Below are 27,209 nucleotides of genomic sequence, written 5' to 3'. Positions count from 1 at the left end.
AGGATCTCCAAGCTTATTTCCCTTGACTCGTGATTTTCCATGCTTTCGGAACAAACTGTGGGCTACTCACAAAGTAAATATGTCGGACTGTTTTGCTCTTCACTTCACAGATAGCAGAAGGGAAATTCGACAAACACTCGATGTTCACAGACCGGACAAACACACCAGGTGCAAACAAGCACTCTTCACAACCCAACACTCACTGTTACACACAATATCGACACAATATCTGGCAATTTAATTAAAGAAAATTTTATGTTGTGCAATTCATCGTTTTGCTTTGTTTGAATGAATCGCAGCACCTGACCCGAGATGTGACTTAAAAGGAAATTCCAGAAACACAAAGCAGTATAAAAGTTGTAACTGAAGTTATTTTCATCTTCAGTCCGAAACTTATAGAGCTCAAAAATTGAAACAAGAAAAAGAAGTATCATCTGTCAACTAGATTTAGAATCTACATCAGATCTACATTGGTGTGAAGCAGAAATAGAACTCGTTACCAATGAAAGTAACCGAACATCACCCAGAGAGTAGAGTGGGCTGGGCAGCTAGGGGACAGCACTCTTAAATTATATTACAGAAGACAACTTTCACATTGGCATTGGTGGTGAAACCAATATGAAAGTACGCTGTACGCGTGCCGGACGAATAGGCCTACCATTGATCATCTGGGGAAACTAATCTAGGTAATAGCGCAAGGTGCCTTCCTCTTTGTAATAATTATTGAACTCATTCAGAGAGAATAATTTAACAATTAAATAAAGTTACGGTGGCTTCTCGTCTGTGGTCTCGACGTCTGTCGTCTCGACGTCTGTTAGTTTGCAACTTTGCGCAGTTTGCCCCGGCTCGGCCTGTCAATGATGCTACGACTACAACTCAGTGCCCAGTAGTGTCTGTCCGTGGTCCATTGTTGTTGCCTGAATAATTGATGACATGCCAACATTTTGTATGATTTAATGATTATGAACTACTTTTTAAGAACAGCAATAGTCTTGAATATTCTTTCCTGATCATGCAAGATAAGTGGAACTCAGATTCAACGAGGTTGCCGGGCCTGACCTAAAATCTCGTTGAATCTGAGTGTTCGTTATAGCAAACATGAGGTTTTGTGTAGATAATTACAGGCACTGAGCAAGTAATGTATATAAGGAGAAGTCACAAGTAGTGCCTGAAATGCCTGCATATTATGAGCTGTGTAAAAAAAGAGACCAGATTCGTTCAAATGCACAAGCCTGAGTCATCTCGATTGTATACCAAAAAGTTAAAAGTTGGGCGATTTTCAAGATTTCCGCGTTTAATTCCGATGTGCGCTTTTCAAAGCCTAAGGTATGTTTCGCTTTGGTGCATTTGGAGTTAGGGTTAGGGTTAGGGTCAGGGTTAGGGTCAGGGTTAGGGTAAGGGTTAGGGTTAGGGTTGAAGAGTTAGGGTCATGGTTAGGGTTAGGGTTAGGGACCAAAGCGAAACATACCTTAGGCTTTGAAAAGCGCACATCGGAATTAAACGTGGAAATCTTGACAATCGCCAAAAGTTGTGTTGCTGTGTAGAGCCTAGCATGTACAGCAACTTTTTATTCCATAGACCAGCACACAATTCATTACGTAGATCTACGTCAAGACTAGCTTATCATGTATAGTGATCAGTTGCCGGGGGGGGGCTGTGGCGTGTTTGTATCTGCGACGTTCAACGCCGGACCACTAGTGCCCCCCCCCCCTGACACGCACACACAGCCACACGTGTGCAGGCTGCCCATCCGACCCCGACACACACCAGAGTAGACCCCTGCGCGTGTCAATAACGCATGTGTTGGTATGAAAAAAGGCCGCTGATTGGTCGCATGCAATCAGCACAGTGAATAATTTGGTTCACGATGCAGGTGCAATGGATGGTTTCCGGGAAAAGATAAAGTTCGTTTTGGGAGAAAAATGAGCAAAGCCACGTCTGTGTGGGCTGTTCACCCTGGAAGCGACCTTGTTAAATCCGAGGTCGCTGAATTTAAATGCTTGTTGAATCCGGGTTATTTTTATTGATGTTAAAGAAGAAAAAAAAAATAGGGGAATCTATCTCATCTCGTTGAATCCAAGTTCTCGTTGAATCCCAGCTCATTGAATCCGAGTTCCTCTGTAATACATGATGAGCTTGTTATTTTTTGGTTAGGAAAGTGGTATCATTTAACTTTACTTTCACGTGTGCATGCAGAGATGCACTGTATTTGAGGGTCAACTGTTGTATTTTAGTTATTTTATACGGTATATTATGTCCCATTAACCCTTATTGCACAGTAATATTTCCTTCATTAAAAATTAATCTGGGTGGTTTCATGTTGTTTTTTTTCACAGTGGCTACGTTCACGGCGTAGTCTGCAGGCTACCGTGAACATAGTTGACAGGCTACGTTCACGGCGCCCTGAATGCAGTTTGCAGGCGCTGTTGAGGCTACGTTCACAGCACTAAAGGTTCATTTAGGGGGAGCATCCACTGCCGGTTTAAGTCTGCCGATTTGAGTATATATTTAATATTTTGGCCAGCTTCAAGTGTTCCGTCCCATGAGATAAGGAAAACAAAGCGCCCTCACAGAATTAAAGTCAGGATATGGGATATGGGAAATTGAAAAAGGTACATGGGAAACAAGAGGTGAGAGATGGGAAACAGAAGGTGGGATTCAGAAGATGGGACTGGTCATAAAATGTGTACAATAATGACTGTATTGCACCGGGTCAGCCTGGGAACCGACGCAGAGAGAAAATGACGGGAATCAATGCTTATTATAATAACAAACACCCCCTTTCTCTCTTTCTCTCCCCTTTCTCTTCTCTCTTTCTCCCCCCCCTTCTCTCTCTATTTTTCTCTGTCTCTGTCTGTCTGTCTCTCCCTCCCTCTTTCTCCGCTCCCCTCCCCTTCTCTCTCCCTCTCTATTTCTCTCCCCCCTCTCTCTCTTTCTCTCTCTCTCTCTCTCTCTCTCTCTCTCACACATGCACACACACGAAACTGCACACTTTCAACTCGAGAGCGCTGGAATGCACTCGTTTATCACGGGCCGTGTCGGGCTGACACAAAGTCGCGCCCAAGTCTCGCCCGGATGCGAGATAGGGCAATTGAAACATCTTGGGAGGCGTATACATTTTTGTCATATATATCCTAATGCGTTGTTGCGTAATTGATAGTTCGTCGTTTACCCTTACACTGGCGAGCTCAGTGTAAGGGAAAACAATGAATGGTCAATCGGTCAAGGGTCACTGCTTCGTTTTCCTTCATCTCATGGATGGAACGCTTGAAGCAGGCCAAAATATTGAATTTATGTCACACTGTCGTCACTGACTAAAACCGGCTTACTTAAGTCGGCAGCAAAGAATCTTTGCCGGCAGTGGATGCTCCGTCTAAACGAAGCTTTAGTGCCATAAACGTAGCCTCAACAACACCTGCAAACTGCATTCAGGGCACCGTGAACGTAGCCACTGCGTTTTTTTTTTCTCCATATTAGGCCTAAATTAAATTGTAGAGATCTCCAGAAATCTAAATCTAGATATCTAGACTAGATTCTATTTGATGTTTTGCAGTTTGGTTTGAAATTGATTTTCTTGAGAAAAAAATATATTTGTGATGGTTATGTTTTGTCTGGTGATCTCATTTGATCATGTGATAAAACCTCATCTTGGTTTCATTTTGCGATGGATACAAAGTCGAAATTCGTGTAAAACATAAAAATAAACAAGAAAAATGCCATTATAAAGGATAGGCTTACACAATACCTGAGCATCAGATGGGAGTGAAAGTAAAATTATGACAAAAGTTTTTAAAAAGTTGTAAGTTGTGGAGGTACTATAGACCGATTGCTTGGAGTTGGAGTAAAGTGTCTCTTCTTGGCTTTCTTTCTTTGTTATTTTTATTGAATGAGAATGAGTCTGTATTCAATAACTCTTTTTTGAGTTAGGTGGGCTATATAATAGTGGAATGTTTGATTTGAAGCATTATTTTATTATTGATGGTGTCATTATTGTCTTTCTTTCAGTGTTTCACGTTATGCTTGATGGGAAAATCTTTTTTACTTTGTGGTCAAACGCAATCATTTCGGAGACATGGCCAGCTGGTGTCTCATCAGTGGCCTCATCCGGAGGCTTAAGTGTGGTCGCGGTCCTCCTGACAATCCGCTGAAAGTGTTGGCGAGCATGAGAGACGGCTTTGCTAATGTCGCATCACAAAGAGATTTGGTGTATGCCCCAAGAATGAGCTATATGATGACAAGACTGTTTCATGTGTCTCGTAATGACTGTGGCAAAAGAAAACCAAAGGGAACGCAACAAAAGAGGGTAAGTGCAGTATGTATGTGATCACAGATTTGGTGAAATTCAACTCATTGAATACTCAGTGTTTGTGAATTATGTAAAGCTGTTGATCCTCTGTAAATTTGAAGTAACGAACAGAGAATATTTCTAATGCCTGTGTTCATATGATCTTTTTTATGATGTGGGCTTGAATTTTTTGTTTTTTTTACTGTACTGAGACATTTGTATTTATTAAGCAAGATGATTTTGTTTTAATATATTTCTGTTACAGAATCCTCTGAAAATGAACAAAAAAAGCGGCCTGGAACGAGCTACTGTCCACAATGAGATGACCATCATAGAACTGTCTCAAGCCTTGAAAAAATCTACAGGTTTGAGCATTTCTAATGCAAATTTTATTGTCACAAAGGAATGTTTAATTTATGGTTTATGATATTACCTATTAATTTGACTTACGACCAACACAGCCTTCGGTGCCATCTGTGCTTCTCCCAGAAAATCATTTTTTAAAGTTTTAAGGTTATAACCAGGTTGTTGTGATTGTTGGACAATAGAAAATGAAATTGATAAGTTTGTTGTGGTTGACCAGGCAAACATGAATGAGCTAAAAATGGAAATTACACGAGGATTGGTCTGATAAGTATAGAAACGCTGACCTTTTGGTTTTGTTTCTTATGTAAAAGGAAAAACTAGAACAGTAATTCTTTTCAGGACCATTGTTATACTCACTTTGGATTCACTTGTTTGTCTGTCTTATCTTCATTCAGCTTGTTATAAATGATATCTTCTGGAGTCCCACTTTGAAGACCCTGGCAGTTCATTTGTTTTACATGGCAGCCAAATGAAACTAAAACATATATAACGTGATATTAGTTTGAATAATCAAATTTATTCTTATTTTGTTTTTAGGTTTACCATATTGTGTTTCCCAAGCTCAGCCCATTTGTTATTCAACTGAGATTAACCTTCTATTCACATGATTTAATTTTAGGATAATGGTTTATTTATCTTGTTATAATGCTTGCTAGTATACTGATGAACTTGCCATTAATTATTGGGTGTACCACCCATGCGCTCAGTTGATTTGGTTTTGTTCAATGTTCATTAATTTAACAAGTTTTTTATATCCTATGTTGTATTTTCAGATCATGTGTATGAAGTGCTGATGTCTGTACCAAACACAGATGACTATGATCATGATGAAGCAGGTAACAGAGATGTGTGTTTGTACTTATATTCAAATTCCGTTTGCCTTTATGTTTAAACTTGAATGCAAATTCCATTTTTGACACTTATGTCATATTTTATCTTGAAAAGCTTCCTAATCTGATATCTATGAAATTTTGAAATAGATTGCTAAAGAGTAGACAATTTGTATTTTTTGCTGTTACAGCTAATTTTTTAGAACACATTGAAAAGAAAATGCAACTGAAGGTAATTAATCTTATGACACTAAGTTAGTTTTTGCCATGTTTTTATTCCATTCACTGTTATTGCTGACAATTATAGTGGAGAGAGTTGATGGTCCTATGTTAAGGGGGCTCTCATTTGTGATTTGACTGTCAGCATCTGTAAATAAATGTAGTCTTATAAAGCCACTAAATTAAAGTAGTTTCATGCGGATACACTGAAATTTGAAAATGGTTCAGACAGTTTTTATTTTTGGTTGATTTTTCAGTTTTAGACAGAGCAACTATAACCAATGTTGTGAAAAGATCCGGAATGATTCCAGAATTTGTTGGCCGCAAAGAGAAGAAGAGTGGCACGGAAAGTCAAAACAAAGATGTTGTTAGACAGTATGTAACATTTCTTACTCTCTTTTTTAAATTTTCAAATTTTACACAGGTTTTTGTGTTATGGTATGATTCTTTGTCATTGACTTCAAGTACTTTTGTCTGTGACATGAATCCAGTGAATTTTCACAAATGTCAGAAATTACTTTTGTTCACATTTAATTGAAATATTTCTTTACTTTATTCTCTATGTTCTCATAACATATCATTATATGAGAAAAATTTCATTTCATGTCATCATGACTTTGTCGACCTTGGAAGTGCAATGTTTGAAGTAACTGTAACTAATGGATGCTGTGTTTTTCAACTTGATGTTGTTTCTAACTTCATTCGAGCATTCTGACTAGAAATATTTTTTATATTATGGAAAAGGCCAGCCCCTGACCCAGATGTCTTGGTGAAGCGTCCGGCTGTTGTGACCATCATGGGACATGTAGACCATGGGAAGACCACACTCCTGGACAGGCTGAGGAATTCTAACATCGTTGATCGAGAGTTTGGGGGCATCACTCAACATATTGGAGCTTTCTTAGGTATGATAGTAATTCTTTCTGTAGAGAAAACTTTTTGAAATAACAATGATAGTAACAAGGGTTGCTGATTGCACTTTCATAGTACTTACACCCCTGTTTGAAGAAGCGCTATATTGGCTTTTCAGTTTGTTATTACCTCGACAAAGTCATGCGTTCCTAAACATTCTCGGTTTTATGGCAAGTTTCAGCGGGAGCCACCAGTCTTCAGATGCTTAGACACTATCATATGTCTGTCTTGTCTCTATACTGTTTTTGTCTTGGGTAAATTGAGGAAAATTTTATGTATTTTTCCCAAGTAGACCTTGTGTTAGGCCCGCACTAAGATTTGAACCTACAACTTAATAGATGTCAGTCTGGTTGCTTAACAACCAGGCTGCTGGTGCGAATCTTTTCTAAGCTAAAATTTATTTGCAGGATGTATTACTGAAGACTGTCATACTGCATGCTGACTATGTTAATATATGTATCTGAGTCTGTCATGTGTTTACGCCAGAAAATGCTGATTACATTGAACATAGGAAAAGGATGGACAGCCTTTTCTTTATTTAGTTATCTTCTGCTGATTTTTAAATTGTCAACCCCCCTAGGCATCCTCTAGTCAAGTGAAATATTGATTTGTCACAAGTTCTGAGTTTTGGTTGTTCTTTAGCTGCCTTGGAATATTGATATCCCCTTATTGCGCTGTGTATCCTCAGTGACCTTGGAGTCAGGGGAGTCGATCTGTTTCCTGGACACACCTGGTCATGCAGCCTTCAGTGCTATGAGGTCACGGGGAGCCCATCTGACGGACATCATTGTGTTGGTTGTTGCTGCGGACGACGGGGTTATGCAGCAAACCTTGGAGTCCATCCAACTGGCCAAATCTACTGGGGGTAAGTTCAGTTTGATTTTTGTTTTACAAGGATGTTAAGTTCTACATTTTGCTACCAGCTCTTATCTGAATAGAATGCCTACCATCTGCTTTTTAACTCATTCGCTACGCCGAGCCGTGGGGGGCGGCGTGGCTAAAGTGCCGTCAGTACGCTAAGCCGCCCCCGGCGGCTCGAGAACCGACGTTCAATTTTAGCTTGGTTTCTATTCCAATCCACATATCCATGTTAAAATAAAGGTCATAATATAATGTTGACTTCCGGGTCAAGTGTTTCCACCGAAAATCGGAAGTTTTGATTCAGTTTTGAAAAACGATTTCGAAGTTTATTCGACGTTGTTTTATCGCGAAGCCCAAATTATAGCCCAGACACCAGTCTTAGTACTTTTACACAACATAATGTATCATTATTTTGCTCACTAAAGAAATGTAGGACTCTTCTTTATAATACTAATACCATTGGACACAAATTGCCGGTGCACTGTAATTGAGAAATCAATATTTTTGAGTGCTAGATCTAGATCTAGACCTAGATCTAAATAGTCAAAATATTTTTTTTCTCCCCAAAATCACTACTTTTGGGTGAAATTACTGAAAAGTACCACTCAAGACATGTATAGGTTTTTTCGAAATGCAATTTTGAATAATTCCATATAAGATACGCATATTTTTTTTCTTCTGTTTGTGATCCTTTTTTCAAAATTATTTAAAAAAATATTTTTTCAATATCGGATGTTATGATCCAAATGTACAAATATTATGGAATGTAAGTAAATAACTGCACATTTTTCAATATTTTCCTGTTCTATATACAGTTGTGGCTATTTTGATGTATCATTTGACTAGGTGCAAACATATTTTTTTAGTTTCACCTGAGATTATAAATTTTATATTTTCCAATTTTATGCGCATCCAATAACAATTGTGTTGCATAATCGCCTCTTACAGGAACCAAAGTTGAAAAATACACAAATAAATAATACAGATGTATTCTACAAACCATACTGAAAATGTTGGTATATAATATGTTGATATTTATCTGAATTTATGGCCCCAAAAGACCTGTGAACTGCGCACTAGTCATTATCTCATTTCGCCCTCCCGAAAAAAATTCGTCCACAAGCCGAAAATAATACGTAGCGAATGAGATAAAGATATGCTGTTGTTGAACATGTACATTGTTATCTCTATTTGGATTTGTTGAATTTCTGTACATTGTCTGTCCTCATGTTGGTTCTATTTCTATATATTTCAGTTCCCTTGATTGTTGCTATCAACAAAATTGACAAAAACAATGCTGATGTGGTAAGTGTTTTTGAACTGTGAATAGTCCCTAGAGCAGAGACTTTAGCAGATAAGAACTAATTATAGTAAGAAATTGTATTGTTTGATATTTTTTACTTCTGGTAAGTTTATTTCGTTCTCTGATAACTAGTGGTCAGTATTTACATTTTTCATCTTTAAAAATTCACCATGTTCTGTGTTTGTCTGTTGGTGCCCCACTCTCCATCTTTCCTGGTCTCTGCTATGTTGTAATATTTCCTGAAGATGTAAATTGCTGTCGGGTTTTACGTTTTCAGTCACCTGAGTACGACAACCCTATTTCCCACAAAAACATAATATTACAGGAGAAAGAAAAAACTCATCTAACAATGTTTGTTAAAAATTAAAGTCTGAGTGTTGCACTGGCAATATTTATTGAGCTACATTTCTTAAAATTTGACCCAAAATCAGCTATGTTACATGTAGTTGAAAAAAGCAAAAAAAGCTTTTTCTTGACATAGTGTGGGTTATAGAATTGTTGTACTCGGGCAATGATATGATGCATAAAGGTGTCATGTGTCATTTCTGAAATGAAAAAATCTATCAAGCTGATGTTGTTCATGTTAGTTCCCAAAATGGAGCAGTATGTCTTGTGAAAGTCAGCTGTTTTTTTTCTTCCTCCACAGGAGCGTGCAAAAAATATGTTGTTAGAACACCAGATCATGCTGGAGGAGTTTGGTGGAGATGTACAGGCTGTGCCCATCTCCGCACTGCAGGTGTGTGTGTGTGTGTGTGTACGTGTGTGCATGGGAGTGTGAGTGTGCATGTATTTGTGTGTGTGTGTGTGTGTGTTGGCGCTTGCGTGTGTGTGTGTGTTTGAGGGTGTATAGGAATGAATGAGTGCATGTGTGTTGCGTATGTGTGACTGAGTGTATTTGTGTATATGTGTTATTTATGAGTAACTTGAGGGAGGGGGAGAGTGCGGATTAAGTAGCAAATATATTTTGGATTATTAACTTTTGATATACGTTTATGGACTTGGGATGTTGTAGCCCTGACCTTATGTTACAGTTGTATCTATGGTTTGTCATTGTCTTCACTTTATGTGTACATCTATCTATGCATGTGTGAGATAATTATAGACTGATCCTAGTGGGTAGTCTGGTGTGGTTTGCTTCTTCTTTTCTATCAAACATCTATTGTTTTTATCTCCCCTCCTTTTTTGTGTTTGTTACTCTCTTGTAACACCTCTAATCTTCGGCACTTATATGACCTTATTGAGTTGCAAGTGCCGTAAAACACTTACTAGAACAAAACAAGACTGTTCCCATGGCTCTCATACCTTATCTTTGTGTATCTGTTTGTAGTACCTTTGGCTTACATGTTGCAGCCAGTTACTGCGTTCGCCAGTGTTGGATTTTTCTTTTGTCCTTTCTTTGGACCCCGAAATGCTGGACTATGTAGTCTTCAGGTTGAAAATAAAACAAACAAAAATTCCTTTACCTTCAACTGAATAGTGATTTTTTAAAAAGCTTTTTGTTCTATCCCCTGATGAAATATGAGGTAACTACATTGTTTTGAAATGGGCGTGTGGGTGGTTGGAAGGCACCCTGGCAAGTCGTAATTCTTTTTGTGCCCTCTTCCTGCCTTACTCTTTCCTTTCACTAAATACAAGTTTCTGTGTCTTTGTGCTTCTCTTAATTCAAACAAATGAAAAGGGTGTAATGTTTTACCATTTCTGTGACAGGGCACCAATCTGTTGGAGCTACAGGAAGCCATTGTGACGCAGGCTGAGCTCATGAGCCTACGGGGTGACCCAGTTGGGCTGGTGGAAGGCAGCGTGGTGGAAGCAAGGCTTGATAGCAAGAGAGGGTACGAGCTTTTCTGTTGTGCAGGTTAAAAAAAGAAAGGGAAATTAACACTCCTGAGCAAAAGAATTTTAAATCTTGTTTATTGATGGACTGAAACAAGTTGATAAATTTCAGTACTTCCCTTTATCCCACATACTTTAGTTCTAATATTTTTTCTTTAAAAAAAAGAGCTTTTCTGTTTTGCAGATTACATACAAGGAGACTTTCAATGCTCCTGGGCAAAAGAATTAAAAAGCTTTTTTTTTGTTTTTGATAAACTGAAAAAAGTTGGTAAAGTTGACCACTCCCTTGGATCCTATATAATTCCATAACAGTAAAACATTTTTAAGTGTTGTTTTTTTTTGTGGATGAATTATGTCTCAGTTTTGAAGTGCCTTCTCTCTTTTCCTATTTGTTTCCTATTTATTATGTTCAAACTGTGTTTCTCCTCCTTTGCAGTCGTTTAGTGACGGCGGTGATACAGAGGGGAACGTTGAAGAGAGGAGATATTCTTGTGGCTGGGACAGCTATGGCTAAGGTGAGTTGTTGTCAGTGATGTTTTTCACCCCTGTTGACACAATTTTGATAGCTTTTGAGGTCAGCTGTTTCATTACTGCTTGTCAGGGCCAAACTGGAGTGCATGAAATATTGCTCATCGTACTTTGTTTGGCATTACAGTGTAAGCCAACCTGTGGCTCCCTTCAGCCACGTACACAATATAGAGAAACATGACCATTTTACGTATTAACGACACACACGTAACAGTAAAATGAAGATGCTCTTTAAGATGTCCTCCCCTATAATGACCCGAAGTGCTGTACATGCATAATGTAAAGCTTGATCATTAGCTCATAGAAACTCGTGTGCCAAGGTGAGTAAGGCCAATTTCATGATATGTTCCATGTCGAAAAGTTGTTGTCATTTCAATATCTCTTGGATGCAAGGTGTGGTTGTTGGAGACACTCTTATACAGAAGAAACTGGTTTACACATTTAGATGTGGTTTACAGGGGTACCTGTTCTCTGGAAATCTGGATTCCTGAATTTGTCTGGATTTAGTGTGTGTAATTGTAATTTTTTTTGTCTGATATACATTCCAACTTTGATTTTTTTTTTGATACGGTGTATTTTGATGTTTTTGTACTTGTCATATTGCACCTTATATAACAATAGTCTCGATAGAAGATGCCCTTGACAGTATGTTTATTTAATTTTGATTCCCCTCATGCATCTTCACTTTTTCCGAAAATTTTTGGATTTTTTGTTTTGCCATATTTTTTAACAATATTTGTCTTTTCTGTGTCGATGAGTACATGTAGTATTTGTGGTAATGGGAAGTATTTGAATATTGGCACATCTGAAGCTGCTGATAGCTGTTGTTCCCCCATTTTTCACACAGACTTTTGGCTTGTTTTTAGCCTTTGGAAGAAGTTGAGAGGAAGTAGGCTAAATGTTTTTGGGGTGGGTTTTTTTTTCTTCTAACCTACCTCAGATGTTCAGTATCGTGTGTTTGTTTGCCTCCCCCACAGGTGCGTGGGATGTTTGATGACCTCAATCAGCCTGTGCAGCAAGTTTTGCCAGGGAATCCTGTGGAGATTCTCGGCTTCAAGGAGACTCCTTCGGCAGGGGATGAAATCTTACAAGTTGCCTCAGAGGTAAAAATTTCACCATATTTCTTGTTGTTGTTGCTTTTTTTCTTTTTTCTCTTTCATTATATGCCGAGCATGTAGATCTTAACTCTTAAATATGGTGACTGACTAATGAACTTTACGCTATTGGGCTATGCTGCTAAAAATGTAATAGCCAAAGAGGGATTTTCAAGAACGTTATTCAATGTATACTCTTTAACATTATTAACTTCACACATTTTAACAGCGTGTAGCTAAAAAACTACACATCTAATTACTTTGGAATTTTTACACATGTTACGCAAGCTCATTGTCGTTCGTTAACTGTTCTCACAAGGGCTTACTGGTTTATCGTTTTGTTTGACGATGTCCTTCATGGGGTTTTGATATTTTGTCAAATACTGTGAAAATGTGAGGGTAACTTTGAAAACAAAAACTACACGGGTAAAGTTGGACACCTTCCAAATTTTTCGCCATAATAAAGTGGCTTCTCTTTATCGGTTTACCATGCTTCCGCTGAATGAATGAGAAAAAAATTACATCATTGAAATGCTTCAGGTGGGCGCTCTGCTTTCGTCAGTGGCGAGAAAGTTCAATGAGCAGACACACTGTGTATGCGACACAGGATCACATGGCAACAATAAGCTCCCAAAAGGACAGACCCAAGAGAGTAGAACGCAGAAAGACAAAACGGAGGAGGGCGCTTTCATCCTTATGCAGCGCTTGAGAAATCAATTTCAACTGGCAAACAAAGACTAAAGATGAGTCGAAAAGACGTATATATCAGTCCGATCTTTGTCATGACTATTCTTCTTCATTTGAAAGAGGGGTACTTTCGTGCTAGGGGCCTGGTTTGTCGTACAAGACTGCAGCCCCATCAAATCCAGCACAGACTTCGCTGGGCACAAAATCGTGTGAGATGACCACGTCGTATTTGGAATAACTACATATTTTCGGATTAGTCCTAATCTCGACTGGAACGGCATGATGGACGGGCAAGAGTCTACAGAAGACTCAACTAAAGGTTATGTCTCACCTTGCTTCAGATAAGCAAATAATTTAGCTGGAGGTTATGTCATGGTGTTTCCTGGAATCAGTGATACTGGGGATACCACACTTGTGTCTATTTGTGGGAGAATGACAGCTCAAGGTCAAATCAACCAAGTTCTCAAGCCCAATGCACTTAAAAAAAAAAAAATCAAGTCTAAGGACAATTAGTATTCATGCATGATAATGCGCCTGCGCATAAAGGTGCTATGACAAATCAATTTCTCAAAACTAACATTCCTGTCCAGCACCCTAGACCAGCACATTCATCAAATCTCAATTCACCTGAGCACTTGCAGTACATTAATTTAGATTGCGCCATTCGAGCCAGACCACACCTGCCCAGGACTTTTGCTCAGTTAGAAAAAGCCTTTAATACAAGAATGGAATAACATCCATCAACAGACAATAACTCGACTCATTCAGTCTATGCGTCGACAATGTAAACATGTGAACAACGCCAGATGTCATCACATGTTACTGAAGCTGTCACTTTCCATTTTGACCTCTGAGAACTATAAGTGCAAACGTGAAATTAAAAACATTCGTAACTTTGCTTTCAACACGTTTCCCTTGTTGTAAAATGAATGCACTGTCTGACCTTGAATTTTCTGACGGATTTGATAAGTACGAATGAAGTTAAAAATGTTAAAGAGTATATTGATTAAAACATTTCTTCTATGGCTGAGCTGTTATTTGCCTTGCAAAGGAAGATCACCTTAAATGAGTCTTTGAAAAGTGGACTGGTGATTGTTTATTTTTATGTGGTATATACTTTTTGTCACCATATTTCTTAATCTGTTTATGGGGTTTTCAAAATTTTTCTCATGGTTGTAGCAGTGAGTTGCTTATGCCATGAATGTTATGGTGTAATATACAAGGTAACTTACTCTTTCCTCTTCAAACAAGTGGCACATTTGTATAATGTTATTGTAAACACATCACACTTACAGATGCAAACTTTCTCTTTCCTTTCTCTCTTCCTCTGTGTTGAAGTTATATGGTGGGTGGGTGGCAGGTGCTGTGGTGTAGCTTACTCCTTCTTTCTTATTAAACCTCTGTCGTGCTTTTCTCTCCTCCTTCTTTTTTGTGATGGTTACTCTCTTGTAACACCTCTTATCTTCGCACTTATATGACCTAATTGTATTGCAAATGCCATAAATTTTTACTTAAACTAAATAAAGTTAAAGGAAATAATTTAGTCTGCATATGAAGTAATCCAATAAATACAAGCAATTGTCTCATTTTTTTCTGTTTTAGTCTGAAGCAAAGTCAGCACTAGCGTGGCGTCATGCACAGCAGATGCTTCGCAAGCAGGAGGAAGACTCTATGGTCATCTCAGAGAAGCGAGAGGAACACCACAAAGACTACCACGCGCAGTTGGTCGCTCGACGTGAGGCTGGATTTTACCGCCAGCGTCGCCGTGGTCTGCGTACCAGTGAACAGCAGGAGGAGTCTGATGACCCACAGTTCTCTCTTATACTCAAAGGTGTGATGACGCTTTTTACTGTAGAAGTCTTGCATAACCACCCTCCATACACACCTGTATGTACACACACACACACACACATACACGTACATGCACACACGCACACATACATGTACATGCACACACACACACTTTCATGCATCATGACAATCACAGGCTGCTGTTTTCTATTCCAGTAGATATATTGCAACCCCACAGTGACCCTAGATGTTGCACTCTAGGTCAAGTCATTCAAAATAAGGAGGAGTGCCTGAACTTTACCTTTTACCCTTTATTTCCATAAAAGCTAACGTTTTGTTTTTGGATTCTGTTTTTTGTTCACTGTCTTTTGGGTGCAGCAGAGATGAGGTGGCACAGTTACTGCCATCAGGAGTGAACTGCATAAATGATTCTGTTTCTTCCTCACATTTTTTATTTTTTGTTGTTGTAATGTTTTTTTTTGGTGTGTTTATGTTTCTTTATGAACATAATATATTGTATTTGTATGAATGTGTATGAGTTGCTGATGTGTCAAGGCTGTGACTATTTTGTGTCCTATTTCTTTACTGTCCCTTTGTTGTTTTTGTTTTCGTGTCAGGCTCTTTTCCTGTACTATTTGATCATTAGTCTGTTGATCTCCTTTTTTGTAATGCTAACAAATCTGTGAGTTCCTAAGTTTCTCCACACTCATGTAATTCATATTACAGCTCCTATCTTTGTTCTTTTGTTGTAAGTATGCTCTTGTCTTTTTGCCTTTAGAATGATGTTTTTAAAAAATTGCTTTTGTTCAGTTTGATTGAGAATTTTCAGGATTAATTAATTGTGTTTTTGGAAATGTTTATATAATTTTTGATTGATTATTTTGCCATTATGGACAACCTATTATAAAAATAATTATAATGATAAAAATAATAATAATAATGATAATAGTAATAATTTTAATGATAATACCACTACTACTACTTGTACTACTAATAATGTTATTGATGATAATAATAATGTATTATTTTTGTTATCAATATTATTATTATATAATTTGTGATATATGTGCCTTTTGTTTCATTGCAATCACATTTTTCTTTACTTTTATCTTTATTTTTCTGAAGGAGATGTTGATGGCTCTGTGGAAGCAATTCTTGACACCTTAGACACATACAGATCTAAAAAATGCAGACTTGACATTATCCACTTTGGTGTTGGTAACATTACGGAATCTGATGTAGAGATGGCATCAGCCTTCAAAGGTTTGTTTCACTTTGTTTTTTGCTTTGCTTTGACTGGTTTTCTTAGTCAATTAATTTTTTTGTTTGTTCATATTTGGTAGATGCACTGTTATAGCCTATCTAGTTGATGAATAATATTAACTTTGCAGTTAAGTCGAGAATAAGAAGAACAGAAATACTTTCTTTTAGAATTGGGTTGAATCATGTAAAGGTTAAGTCATCATGATCAGCGTATTGACTTGATCCACTGATTGTACTTTTTAAAAATTACTCTATCAGCACCTATGAATTTTGACCAAAAAAATCATAATGACTTAGCCACTGTTACAAATTTAAGAGATGTAAACTAAAAAGGTTAACTTCATGTTCACTCACCATTTTGATTACCATTACAGTGAGAAAAGACTCCATGAAACTGAATTTAGTAGGTGATAATAAACAAAATTGTAAATGAAAGGGCTCTGGGCCTCTTTAAATATCCTACCAGTCACACTCTTGTTTGGCTGTTACCTTGTAACTTTTCATAGACTGGTTAAGTGTGGTGCTCAGTAGTTAAGTTATCTCTTTCTCTGTTTCTATTTCTTGGGGAAATCTTTTCCAGGTGAAATTTATGCTTTCAATGTGGAAGTCCCTTCAAAAGTGATGGAACTTGCCAAGGGCAAAGGTGTCAAGATTAGGCAACACAATGTCATTTACAGGCTGTTTGATGACCTGAAGGAAGGCATCAATGCTAAGCTGCCTAAGCTGCAAGAAGATGTTGTTATAGGTGAGGACACTTTCTTGTGCTTCAGTGATATGGTCTTTTTGGACAATTATTTTAATTTTAATTATACCCAGTGCACTTTGCAGAAAGTTTTGTCAAATTCTTTTATGATTGGTTTGATTCATTTGAGGGTGGCCAGAGTTTCCTTCATGGATGGGCAAAAGCTACCATTTTGGTAATTCTCTAAAATCGAACAGGTTTGACTGGGTCCAGTTTGATGAAAATTGACAATCAAAAGGCGAATATTCTTTGTGGGGTCAGATCATTGTTTATGTATAGAATGTGACAGGCCTTTTTGGACTTTCAGGTCAAATTTGATGAAGTAGGATAGAGGTCAGTTTCATATAGTGTACGCTCACCAGTACCTTTTCCGGACCTGACCCAAAATGATCATCATTTGAACAATAGGCATCGCATTTAAAGTATTTTTTGTTTTAGTAAGAGTTTTACGGCACTCGCAACACAGTAAGGTCATATAAGTGTCGAAGATTAGAGATGTTACAAGAGAGTAACAAACACATAAAAGAAGGAGGGGAAATAAAGACGTTAGATTTTTTATAGGAAAGAAGGAGCGAACCACACCAGAGCACCGGCCAACCACCCACGCATTTAAAGTATGACTCCTGTTGTAAAAATCAAATCACAAACATACGTTATAGATTTCAGTACCCGATATTCATTGTTAATGTGTTTGTCTCATAAATGAAGTTTGACATCATACTGTTGCGATAATCAGGATTTGAGGAAAGCATAGAAGTTTGAAACTTGTTGACTTCTTTTTGTTAAGTTGTAGAAACTTGATTACCGATTATATGAGAATACTCTCCCTTTGTATGTAAAATATTTGAATATTTGTGGGCTTGGGCATATATCTGTTTGTGATCCTGAAACTTGTGACTGGTGCCAGTGAACTGTTTGTACTCTTTTAAGAACAGAATGGCCTTTGGATAAATGTGGTCTTGTCAGTTGATTAAGCGCACTAATAAACTGTCAGTTTATTAGTGCGCTTAATCAACTGCTTGTACTGAATGCTTCCTTGGAATCTAAGAATGTTTCTGACTGCTCTGGGTTCTGCTGGGGTAAAAATATAGATTGTAAAGGGCGTAGAGTAGGTTGTTGAGTGGGGATATGCGCCATAAAGATGTGATTTATTTTGTTTTTTTTCGATTTTACCTTGAGGGAGGCTTTGGGATCTTACCATTGATGGATGTTGTAGATGGGCATTTGACATGAGTGCTGTCACCTGAGCAGATGATAAAGGAGCTTGAAAGTTGTGCTAATTTAGTGTCAAATTTCAAGCTAGAATGTTCATTGATTTATTTGCTGTGATGACAGGTGAGGCAAAAGTCTTGCAAGTGTTTCAAGTGACTCTGCCCAACAAGAAGAGAACATTTGTAGCCGGTTGTCGGTGCACCCATGGAAATCTCTCCAAGAAGTTTGGTGTGAAAGTTCTTCGCAATGATGAGACTATTTATGAAGGTATGTGGAGACTTGCTTTTGATTAGATTGTACTCCCAAGGACACAAGGGCAGTACTAGTCATCATGGACTAGTTTTTATGTAGTAGCAGTTATGCTTACATTCGGAAGACATGAGTTTGAAAACTGAGTATGATGCTCCTTGATAACTTTATTCAAGTACCAGCTTTATCTGGAAACCTCCAGGAGTTGACTTGAGCAATTTTGGAATTATGCTGATAATATACCCATTATGAATATTTCAAGCTTTGTATGAGGAGGCCAAAGACTTTAACATCCTAAGTATCATTCTGTAGGTAGTTGGAGGGTGCAACTGCAACTTCTTCTCTGTCCTTCTGTCTGTCTGTCTGTCTGTCTGTCTGTCTGTCTGTCTGTCTGTCTGTCTGTCTGTCTGTCTGTCTGTCTGTCTGTCTGTCTGTCTGTCCTGTCCTGTCCTGTCCTGTCCTGTCCTGTCCTGTCCTGTCCTGTCCTGTCCTGTCCTGTCCTGTCTGTCTGTCTGTCTGTCTGTCTGTCTGTCTGTCTGTCTGTCTGTCTGTCTGTCTGTCTGTCTGTCTGTCTGTCTGTCTGAACTGAATGATTTATGATAGTGTAGACTGAGTTTCTTCTTACTACAACAAATAAGTTTTTAGTTTAGTATGGGGTTTTACAGCGCTCGCACCTGCATGAGGTCATATGAGCGCCAACAACAAATAAGTGTCATGCTCCTCCACCCCTGTGGGTGGTTGGAGGGTGGCACTGGTAAGTCTTGCTTTTTTTCTTCTGTGTCTCTCTGTCTTTTTTTTTGCACTCAATGGTTGTTAGTAGTTCAATGCATCTTTGTGCCCAAACAAATCAGTTGGGTTTTTTTCTTCCCCCCCCCCTCTTCCAGGTCAGATCCTGTCTCTAAAGCACTTCAAGGACGAGGTTGACAGCATCAAGAAAGAGCAAGAGTGTGGGGTCAGTCTGGACGACCCTGACATTGTCTTTCAGCCCCAAGACCAGATTATCAGCTTCGAGGTCAAGGACATTGATCAGGAGATTGACTGGGACCCTGGCTTTTGACCAAGGATCAACTCTAGGATATGAACATGTACATTATATGACAGTGTACTTTTCACTTTTACATTGTGCGATATTTACATTAGGAATTCTATAGAGGACTCTATTCTGGCAGGCTTCTTACTCAACATCTGCAATTTGAAAAGATTCTTTTTTTTTTTTAACTTGTTCTCTTTTTGGGTGGGGGGCTAATCAATACTGTGCTGAACAATACTGTTTTTTGGTCAGTCAACTGATCTATATTTGCTGTACTGTATTACACATGTACTTCTTTTCGTAAGGACAATCTGATTTCTTTTTTTTAAAATTGTTTCTGTAGCTCTTGCACTTAAAGATTTACCAAACAATAAAAACTTGAATAATGCTGAAATGAGGTATCGGGGGAGTCACTCCAAGATTGTGACTCCTGGACAGCTTGCCTGCCTTTTGCTTTTTGATAGGAGGTTTATCTTTTCCTGAGAGCTCTGTTAAGTCTTACAAATTTTTATTGCTTAGCAAGCTAGTCCTGTTGTATGATTGTGGTGTCAGCAAGATGGCTTTGTTGATGGAGTCCAGTAGGACTCACAAATCTGGTCAACTGTCCTTGAAGCTCCTGAATAAGTCATGGCAGAAAAGAAGATTCATTCCTGGCAGATCCGATGATAATTTTGTTTATATATATATATATATATATATAGAGAGGCATCGTGTTGAAATCAGTCGTTGTTCAAAATTATGAAATCCGAGAAATTAGCATTTTTCGTCCAGTTTGGATATCTTTTTTGAAATTTTGTTTTTTGGCTCAACACCTTGTATGTCCATTCAAAAGCACTTTTATGTGTGGATTTCTTGGAAAAACATTGATTGAAGGCACAAAAAGTGTTAATTTGCAGTTTCCAAGGACTCCTAAGCTATGGAAATCACCAAACCTTGGCGGCTATTTCTCGATAATTTTACGTCTGAAACCGGAGGGAGGCATTGCGCTGCCAAGAGCGAAATGCTCGCAGCTAAAGGGATTTGAAAACAACAACAACAACAACAACAACAACGTCTGAAACCAGTCAACCCCACCTCTTTCAATGGCAAATATCTTGACTTTTATTCAAGGTAAATGGATATTTTCTTTATCGAAAGCAAGGCAAATGAATAAAATTAGAGATGATACCAATGACTCCATTCATATGCCCAAAAATTGACGAGAGCCTGATTCCACCACGTCGTGACCCATATATGAATGTTGGAGAAGGTAATATTTCCAAAGAAAAGATTTTTAAAGATTCTGCACAAGAAAAGAATGGCTAATGTAAAGCTTTTTTTAGTGCCCTGTGTGTCTGTGAGATTGGGTTCTATCCTCCATCCCCGGAATTCAAATGACTTGACACGATGACACATTTTTTAAGAGGGAAGACCTTTTATGATATCGTGAAAAAGGATTTTTGTTTAAAAAAACTCTCATTGATTGAGGGTAGGACTCGGATTTTTCAAGTTTGTCATATATATGTGTAAGGAACAAGCAGTGTGATTGGGCAGTGCTGTTGTTTGATACAGCTATGTTAGTTATTTTAATTAGAACTTGGAACACAATTCATGGTTTTGTTTTAATGTAGTAAATTATGACAAAAGTCATTGGGGAAAAAGGGCTTTCAAGTATATTTTTTCGTTACCTTTTATTTTATCAGGAAGTAGGGAGTTGAAGACAATTAATTTATACATACTCTATACTGAGAGTTTGAGGCTTGTTTGAAGATGGTACACTTAAAATTGTAGTTTAACATTTTCATTGTTGCCGTCTATTTCAGGGAATGATAGGATCAAGAATAATACGATGATAGAATGACAATGTTTTGCGTTCAAATCCATTAAAAGTTCACAGAAAAAATTGTGACTGGCTTTTATTTCCTTTTTTATTCATCTTGTTCTTTGTCTCATATATGCATGTCTTTGTATGTATTGAATTCATTATACTGGTGGTTGAAGAGTAATCTTTATACAGTGGAAACCATGTATAACAGGCCCGGTAAGAACAGGGATCCGGTAATAACAGGGATGTTTAAAATCCCCATTTTTTCCTACTCGTTGTCTCTATTAAAAGTTATCGGCAATAACAGGGCCTCATCGGAGCCCAACCGGTTATAGCAGGGACAGAGGCTCGTTAATAATGTGTAAAAAGTAAGAGAGAGAGGGGGGGGGGGGGGAGAGAGAGAGAGAGAGAGAGGACGACCGGTCGGCCTAGATCTAAGCCTACTTCTTTCATTATGGTCACCAACGATGTCAAGCGCAAGAGAAAATGCCTTTCAATTGACAAAAAATACGAAATAATCCAGACTGTTGACAAAAACAAGCTCCACTGGCAGAGATTTGTCGTCGGTTCGACATTCCACAAGGGTCGATTCACACCATTATCAAGGATAGAGAGAAGATGGTGGCAGCATACTCCAATGAAAAGTTTGCTCTGGATCGAAAGAAGATGAGACTACCATATGTAGATGCTGTGGACCAAGCTATTCTGATGTGGTATAAGTTTAAGGACGCAAGGAGAAATTCGGTGCCAAAACCCCTGTTCGTGGGTACTTGTAGCTAGGGAAACTATCTATGAATAAGTACAGCTAGATTAGTCCACAAATGCTTACTTTCCTTGCATTTCGAATTTAACAGGGATCGGATATAACAGGACTTTTTCTCTACTCCCACCATCCCTGTTATACCAGGTTTCCACTGTATTCTTTTCTGTTGCATTCAGAAAATTTTGAATTCAATTTCTGAGTTGGGAAGTTATTTTTTTGAGTATGTCCTTCTGTCTGCTGCAATACAATATCACACTCAGCCCAGAATGTCCCCCACAGAGAAGGTGGAAGCAGACCATCTCCTAAGTGATCTTAACTGGGTTGTTGGGGCTGTAAAACATTTACAATTAAAATTTTCTCTCAATCTCTTTCAGTTCCAGCCCACCTTGCACTCTCTATTCTCTCTCTCTTTCTCTCTCTCTCTCTCTCTCTCTCTTTCTCTCTCTCTCTCTCTCTCTCTCTCTCTCTCTCTCTCTCTCTCTCTCTCAGACACACACTTGCTCATACACACACACTCATACACACGCACACACTCGCACATGTAGATGGTTAGAGGTCGCCACTGGCCGATTCTATCTCCTTACTTTCCCTCTGCTGTTCCTGTCTGTCTGTCTTGCATATTTTTGGTACTAACCGTTGGTCTGTGAATGTGCTTTGCTTTACTTTAAATAAAACTAATAAAACATTCAAATATTATGTAAATTCAAACACACTCACACACACATGCACACTCACACACATACACACACGTACATACACATACACACACAAACTCTCACAGAGTCAGCATGCATGTCCAATAAAAAAAACCCTAGCCTAGAAAGATATGACTCGGTTTAAACACAGCATGTTAACAATCCTGACTTGGGTAAAATAATGCTTAAACATCCAAGGGCAACAATTCATGTAATTAATGCATTTTCAGGGGCTCTGTCAGGCTATATAAAACCTCTGTTACTTCCCTTTCCCTTTTTTTCCCTCTGTCATGTGGTATCGTTTTCTTTCTTTAGACGAAATGTTGTTTTTCTCGGGCGGAAAAGATAGTAAGGCAGGGGGGGGGGGTGTCAGATGTGAATCTAACATGGAAAGAGCTGACGGGGGGACATTATGCACTACTAGTACTCATGAAAAAATTATTTATAAGCCAGTTAGTATTTGGAGACTCCATGGGGTAGGGGTTGCATCAAAATCAAAGAAGTTATAAAGATCGCTGATGCTATCTCTTTAGGTTGCCCAAATGTCGGCAGAATGAAGAAAAAGATGGATTAAACCAACCCATTTAATCCAACGAAAGGACAAAAATATTGTCACTTCAATTAATTAATTATCCACCATCGCAACTACACCACCGAACGCGATTCTCAAAACAATCTGGGAATGGCTCACGATCAAAACAATGCAGACTGCGGCAGACTGCCAAAGATCTATTGTCTGCCGATGTTATCTCTGTCTCGGACTGATTGATTGTGACAGTGATTGTGTAGCCCTGTGGCATCCAAGGACCAAGTCCAAGGCGCTGGCATCCCATTGGGAAGATCTGCCGGAGGAGACGAGGGCAGAGTGGAGATAATTTTACGTGTGTATGCATTGACTATATAAATGATTTCTAGATCTAGATCTAGATCTAAATCTAGATCTAATACGTTTTGCTATCTTGAATGGCTTCGTCTTGAATCAGCTGTGGCGTCAGGCTGTGGAATCAGAGTCAGAGTTCGCATGGCCCTCACCTATCTCAATCTGATTTAATGTGATTTGACTTCCTAATTGAACTTATCATCTCTTAGTTACAAAATCTGAGCCTTTGCCATGCAGATTTCCATGGACTCGTGGTAGGCTAGATCTAGATCTAGATGGTTGTTTTATTCATGTAGGCTACTTCATAGAAAAGCTGTGTTTTGGAGGTCTCATTTTCATCCACAATGCCTTTTTTCCCTTCTTCATCTTCATCTAGAATCTAGGCCGCCAGTGATGATAGCCTACAGAACAAGATGGTTCACTCAGCCAAAAAGTGTCCGCTGGAAGTCCTGCTCAATAGCTCAGATGACGCTGCAGTCTTTGTTTTGGAGCTCTCTTTCGTTTCTCCAGAAGAAGAATTGAAATTGAATAGGAATAGCACCTCCTTGCGTTCGCAGATCGACTGCTGTTCATCAGCTGTTCGGGTTCGTTCAGTGTGGAGTTTTAGATTTTAAAAATTTTAATGACCTCTCGCCTCTCATTCTAAAGTCAAATTAAACAAAGAAAACCGTCGCTTCTTCTGGAGGAAGAGGTTTTTTGTCCGCGCAACCATTTAAAAAAGGCCGACCCTACTTCTCGGAATGCTCGGGAAAACAAACTTGAACTCTATTTCTCCGAACGGTTTCCGTTCTCGAGATTTGTTGATGATTTGCGAATGGAGTGGCCCGCGCGTGCACGTGTGTGAGTGTGTATGTATGTGTGAGTGAGTGTGTGTACGTGTGTGTGTGTATGTGTGTGTATACATATATATGTAAGGTGTGAGGATGGGGGAGGGGGGGTGCGTGGAGGGATTTTATTTTTGTTTACATGAAGGATTTTAGTGTTTGCTTTAGGGGTGTCTTCTCGCAGTACCTTTTGAAGGCATTTTCAACTAAAGTATAGTCCGCGAACATTACCCCAACCACAACTGAAGTATCTGAATATTCAGACATTTAAAAATCTCTAGATCTAGCTCTAGAAATTGGATTCGATGCAAAAAATGCTGCTTCCCAGTGCTCGCAGAATGGCAGAATGAAAGATGACACCAAAAAATCTCGAGAACGGAAACCGTTTGGAGAAATAGAGATCAAGTTTATTTTCCTGAGCGTCTGAGAAATAGTCACTTCATTTTAAAAAAGCGTTCTTTAGAAATTTGAATTTATATTTATTCAAAAACTTGTTAGCTTCACTTTGATTTTTTCACACAAGTAGAGTAACTCTTTTCACAAAGGGGGCATTTTCGAAGAGGGCGCCTCCGAATTTTGAGGACGCTTTTTTAATTGGCTCAAAGAGAGGACCATCTTATTTAATGTATCATCCTTGATGTAGGTCTAGAAATCTAGATCTAGATCTACTTCTTGCCTGTCTTTCATAGTCAAAATGCCCAAGCTCCAGACTCTATTTTCTAGTCTAGACCTAGATCTGATTTAATACTAGATCTATTTCTAGAATCTAGTTCCAGAGAAATTCCAAATATTCTACTTCCAAGTTCCATGCTGTATCAGGGGTATTTATAATCTTTAACTTAAAATTATTTTAATCTTTACTGGGTTTTTTCCTGACTTCAGAGCCTGACATTATGTGAAGACAACATAAATCCATATATATGAAGTTTGGAGAACAAAATGGCAAAACCTGGGAGGAAGCAATCCTCAACAACAGAAGGAAAGATGTCTAAAAAGAAACTGTTGAATGGAGAACTGGGCAGCAATGGGGAACCTGTACAGCACGAAGTGACTACCAGAGCAGATTCCACCAATTATGCAACTAGAGGGGCAATAACCCTTGTTGTACCCAGATGGTTGTACTGCTACATGCCGATCGCTGTGGGTGTACTGGCTGTGGTGTCATCGTCATTTGTCTCTCGGTACCATCAACATGTCCTGGAAGACCAATTGTTGAAGAAGACGGACACACTTGGGTTGGAGGCTGTGGATGTTTTTGTGGATCTGGATAAGGATGGAGACTTTCATTTGAGTCTAGAAGAAGCTGAGCCACTTCTGCTCCATTTTGTGGATCAGGCCCAGGTAATTGATCTTATCTAGCAATTTATACTTATGGAAATTACTTTTTTAAATTAGTTTTTGGAATTACTATCTTGTTATGTTTGTCTGAATTTTTCAGAACCAACTTTTGTGAAATGTTCACATCGACTGTGCAGACAGACAAAACTGAATTGATTCCTCTGTAGTCATTATATTTCTATTCCACCCCTTACAGGTGAATTTGCTTCTCCCTCACAATAGCTTCTTTTGCTGAAAGGAAAAGAGACGCAACACTAAAGGTGTGGTGTTTTGTTTTTCCCAAAATCTGTTGGGTCAAAGTTGCATCATGATTCATGTGACAGACATAATTTTCTTGCCCTATATGTACAACGTTTGAAGGAATTGTGACTGGTTTTTTTAACTGTCACTTGAGATTCATATAACTGCAATAAATGTATCATCTCTGTGTTTGACCATTATGAAATGTCAAAAAGTTTTCACCGTACTTTCATCTTTGATTTGCAGGGAAAGCCCACAGTGTTTAGCTCTGATGTGATCCCAGGAGAGGATGTGGTCTCTGTAGTGGCCAGGTTCACTCCTTTGAATACAAGCACAATGACTAAAGACTTTGAGAACGATGTGAGTAAAAATACTTTACTTATATAGAGGAATTTTCATTTTTTTCATTTTTAGATGAAATTTCAATAGAGGGCTGCTAAATTGAGATAATTTTAAAGAGATCATAATCCTTGTGTATTGTAAGCTTTTTCTTTTGTATTTGTAGAAACAAGTTAGCTTTTTGTGGCTTACAAAATGTTGATTAATTAATAAAATAATTTTTTTTCTTTTTAATGTGGACTTCCTCATTAATATAATTTTGACTTAAAGGAAACAATAGGGAGCTGTAAATATTCTCACAATAACATGGGAATATGTATTATATTAATCTATCAATACTATAGTCTAATGTGTTAGCTGTTGTCTGACTTCCCATAGAAGGTTGTTAAAGTAAGGCCGCCACTGGTAGGTTCTACTTCTTTAACTATCCCTCTGTTATTTCTGTTTGCCTGACTTACTTTTTACTAGTTTTAAATGATCAGATATATATACATGCTTCTCTTCAACTCAAACTAATTAAAAGCTGGCTTTATTCCTGTCACTTGTGGCTACCTCTATTTCTTAGGTCTTGTCATAACTCATGTGAGTATTCTCAAGGATTTTTCCAGTATGAAAAAGAAATGTCAGGGCTGCTCTAAATATCCTCATTGTTTTTGATTTTCTCATCTGCTGTCGAACCTGCTCTAATGGCCACCTGTCCAAGACAACCCCTTGTACAAACGACCACTCCCAACTTTGCCCCTTACGTTTTTCTTATATATATCATATGATGTGACACTACTGTCCAAGTCATCCCCCTGTCTGAGACAGCTGCTTTTTCCTTTCAACAATGGGTGGCCATTTTGGACCATTTTGATTGTATACATTATCTCAGTTATAAATTGAACAGTTTCAGAACAACGAATCTTTCCATGGTTTGTTCCACTGGTTGTCACCTCACACGCCGGTCAAGGACTTTGGTGTTTCCAGATTCAGGGACTTACTGCCTGATGACTTAGAGAACATTCCAGTGCCAGGTATGTCAGGAAAGTGTGTGTGTGTGTGTGTGTGTGTGTGTGTGTGTTGGATTTCTTTGTTATGAAACTGGACACAAAAAAGAGAGAGAGAGAGAGAGAGAGAGA

General features: G+C 38.4%; 2 protein-coding genes across 3 annotated transcripts in view; both read left to right on the top strand.

The window, feature by feature from the left end:
* Nucleotides 1-590: 590 nt before the first annotated feature.
* Nucleotides 591-19,920, top strand: LOC101860220 (translation initiation factor IF-2, mitochondrial). The gene is made up of 17 exons (XM_005112294.3): nucleotides 591-686; nucleotides 4,006-4,303; nucleotides 4,551-4,650; nucleotides 5,425-5,487; nucleotides 5,958-6,075; nucleotides 6,445-6,605; nucleotides 7,301-7,477; nucleotides 8,729-8,778; nucleotides 9,423-9,512; nucleotides 10,484-10,608; nucleotides 11,046-11,124; nucleotides 12,115-12,240; nucleotides 14,521-14,749; nucleotides 15,835-15,972; nucleotides 16,553-16,717; nucleotides 18,050-18,193; nucleotides 19,060-19,920. The coding sequence occupies exons 2-17, from the start codon at nucleotides 4,073-4,075 to the stop codon at nucleotides 19,230-19,232; spliced, it is 2,169 nt and encodes a 722-aa protein (XP_005112351.1). The 5' UTR covers nucleotides 591-686; nucleotides 4,006-4,072; the 3' UTR covers nucleotides 19,233-19,920.
* Nucleotides 19,921-23,120: 3,200 nt separating this feature from the next.
* The window catches only part of LOC101859989 (selenoprotein N), a 13,736-nt gene continuing 9,647 nt past the window's right edge, over nucleotides 23,121-27,209 (top strand). Inside the window, exons 1-4 of one of the 2 annotated variants that reach the window (XM_005112293.3) lie at nucleotides 23,121-23,348; nucleotides 25,054-25,512; nucleotides 25,996-26,109; nucleotides 26,978-27,104. In XM_005112293.3, the coding sequence (XP_005112350.2) occupies nucleotides 25,111-25,512; nucleotides 25,996-26,109; nucleotides 26,978-27,104 (643 nt within the window). In that variant the 5' untranslated portion in view covers nucleotides 23,121-23,348; nucleotides 25,054-25,110. Of the gene's footprint in view, nucleotides 23,353-25,053; nucleotides 25,513-25,995; nucleotides 26,110-26,977; nucleotides 27,105-27,209 lie in introns of both variants that reach the window. The other variant, XM_013090343.2, reaches the window with a different exon arrangement.

The sequence above is a fragment of the Aplysia californica genome, unplaced genomic scaffold (assembly GCF_000002075.1).
Source record: "Aplysia californica isolate F4 #8 unplaced genomic scaffold, AplCal3.0 scaffold01231, whole genome shotgun sequence".
Lineage (NCBI taxonomy): Eukaryota > Metazoa > Mollusca > Gastropoda > Aplysiida > Aplysiidae > Aplysia > Aplysia californica.
The sequence above is the reverse complement of the archived record's forward strand: the minus strand, read 5'-3'. Positions and strand labels throughout refer to the sequence as shown.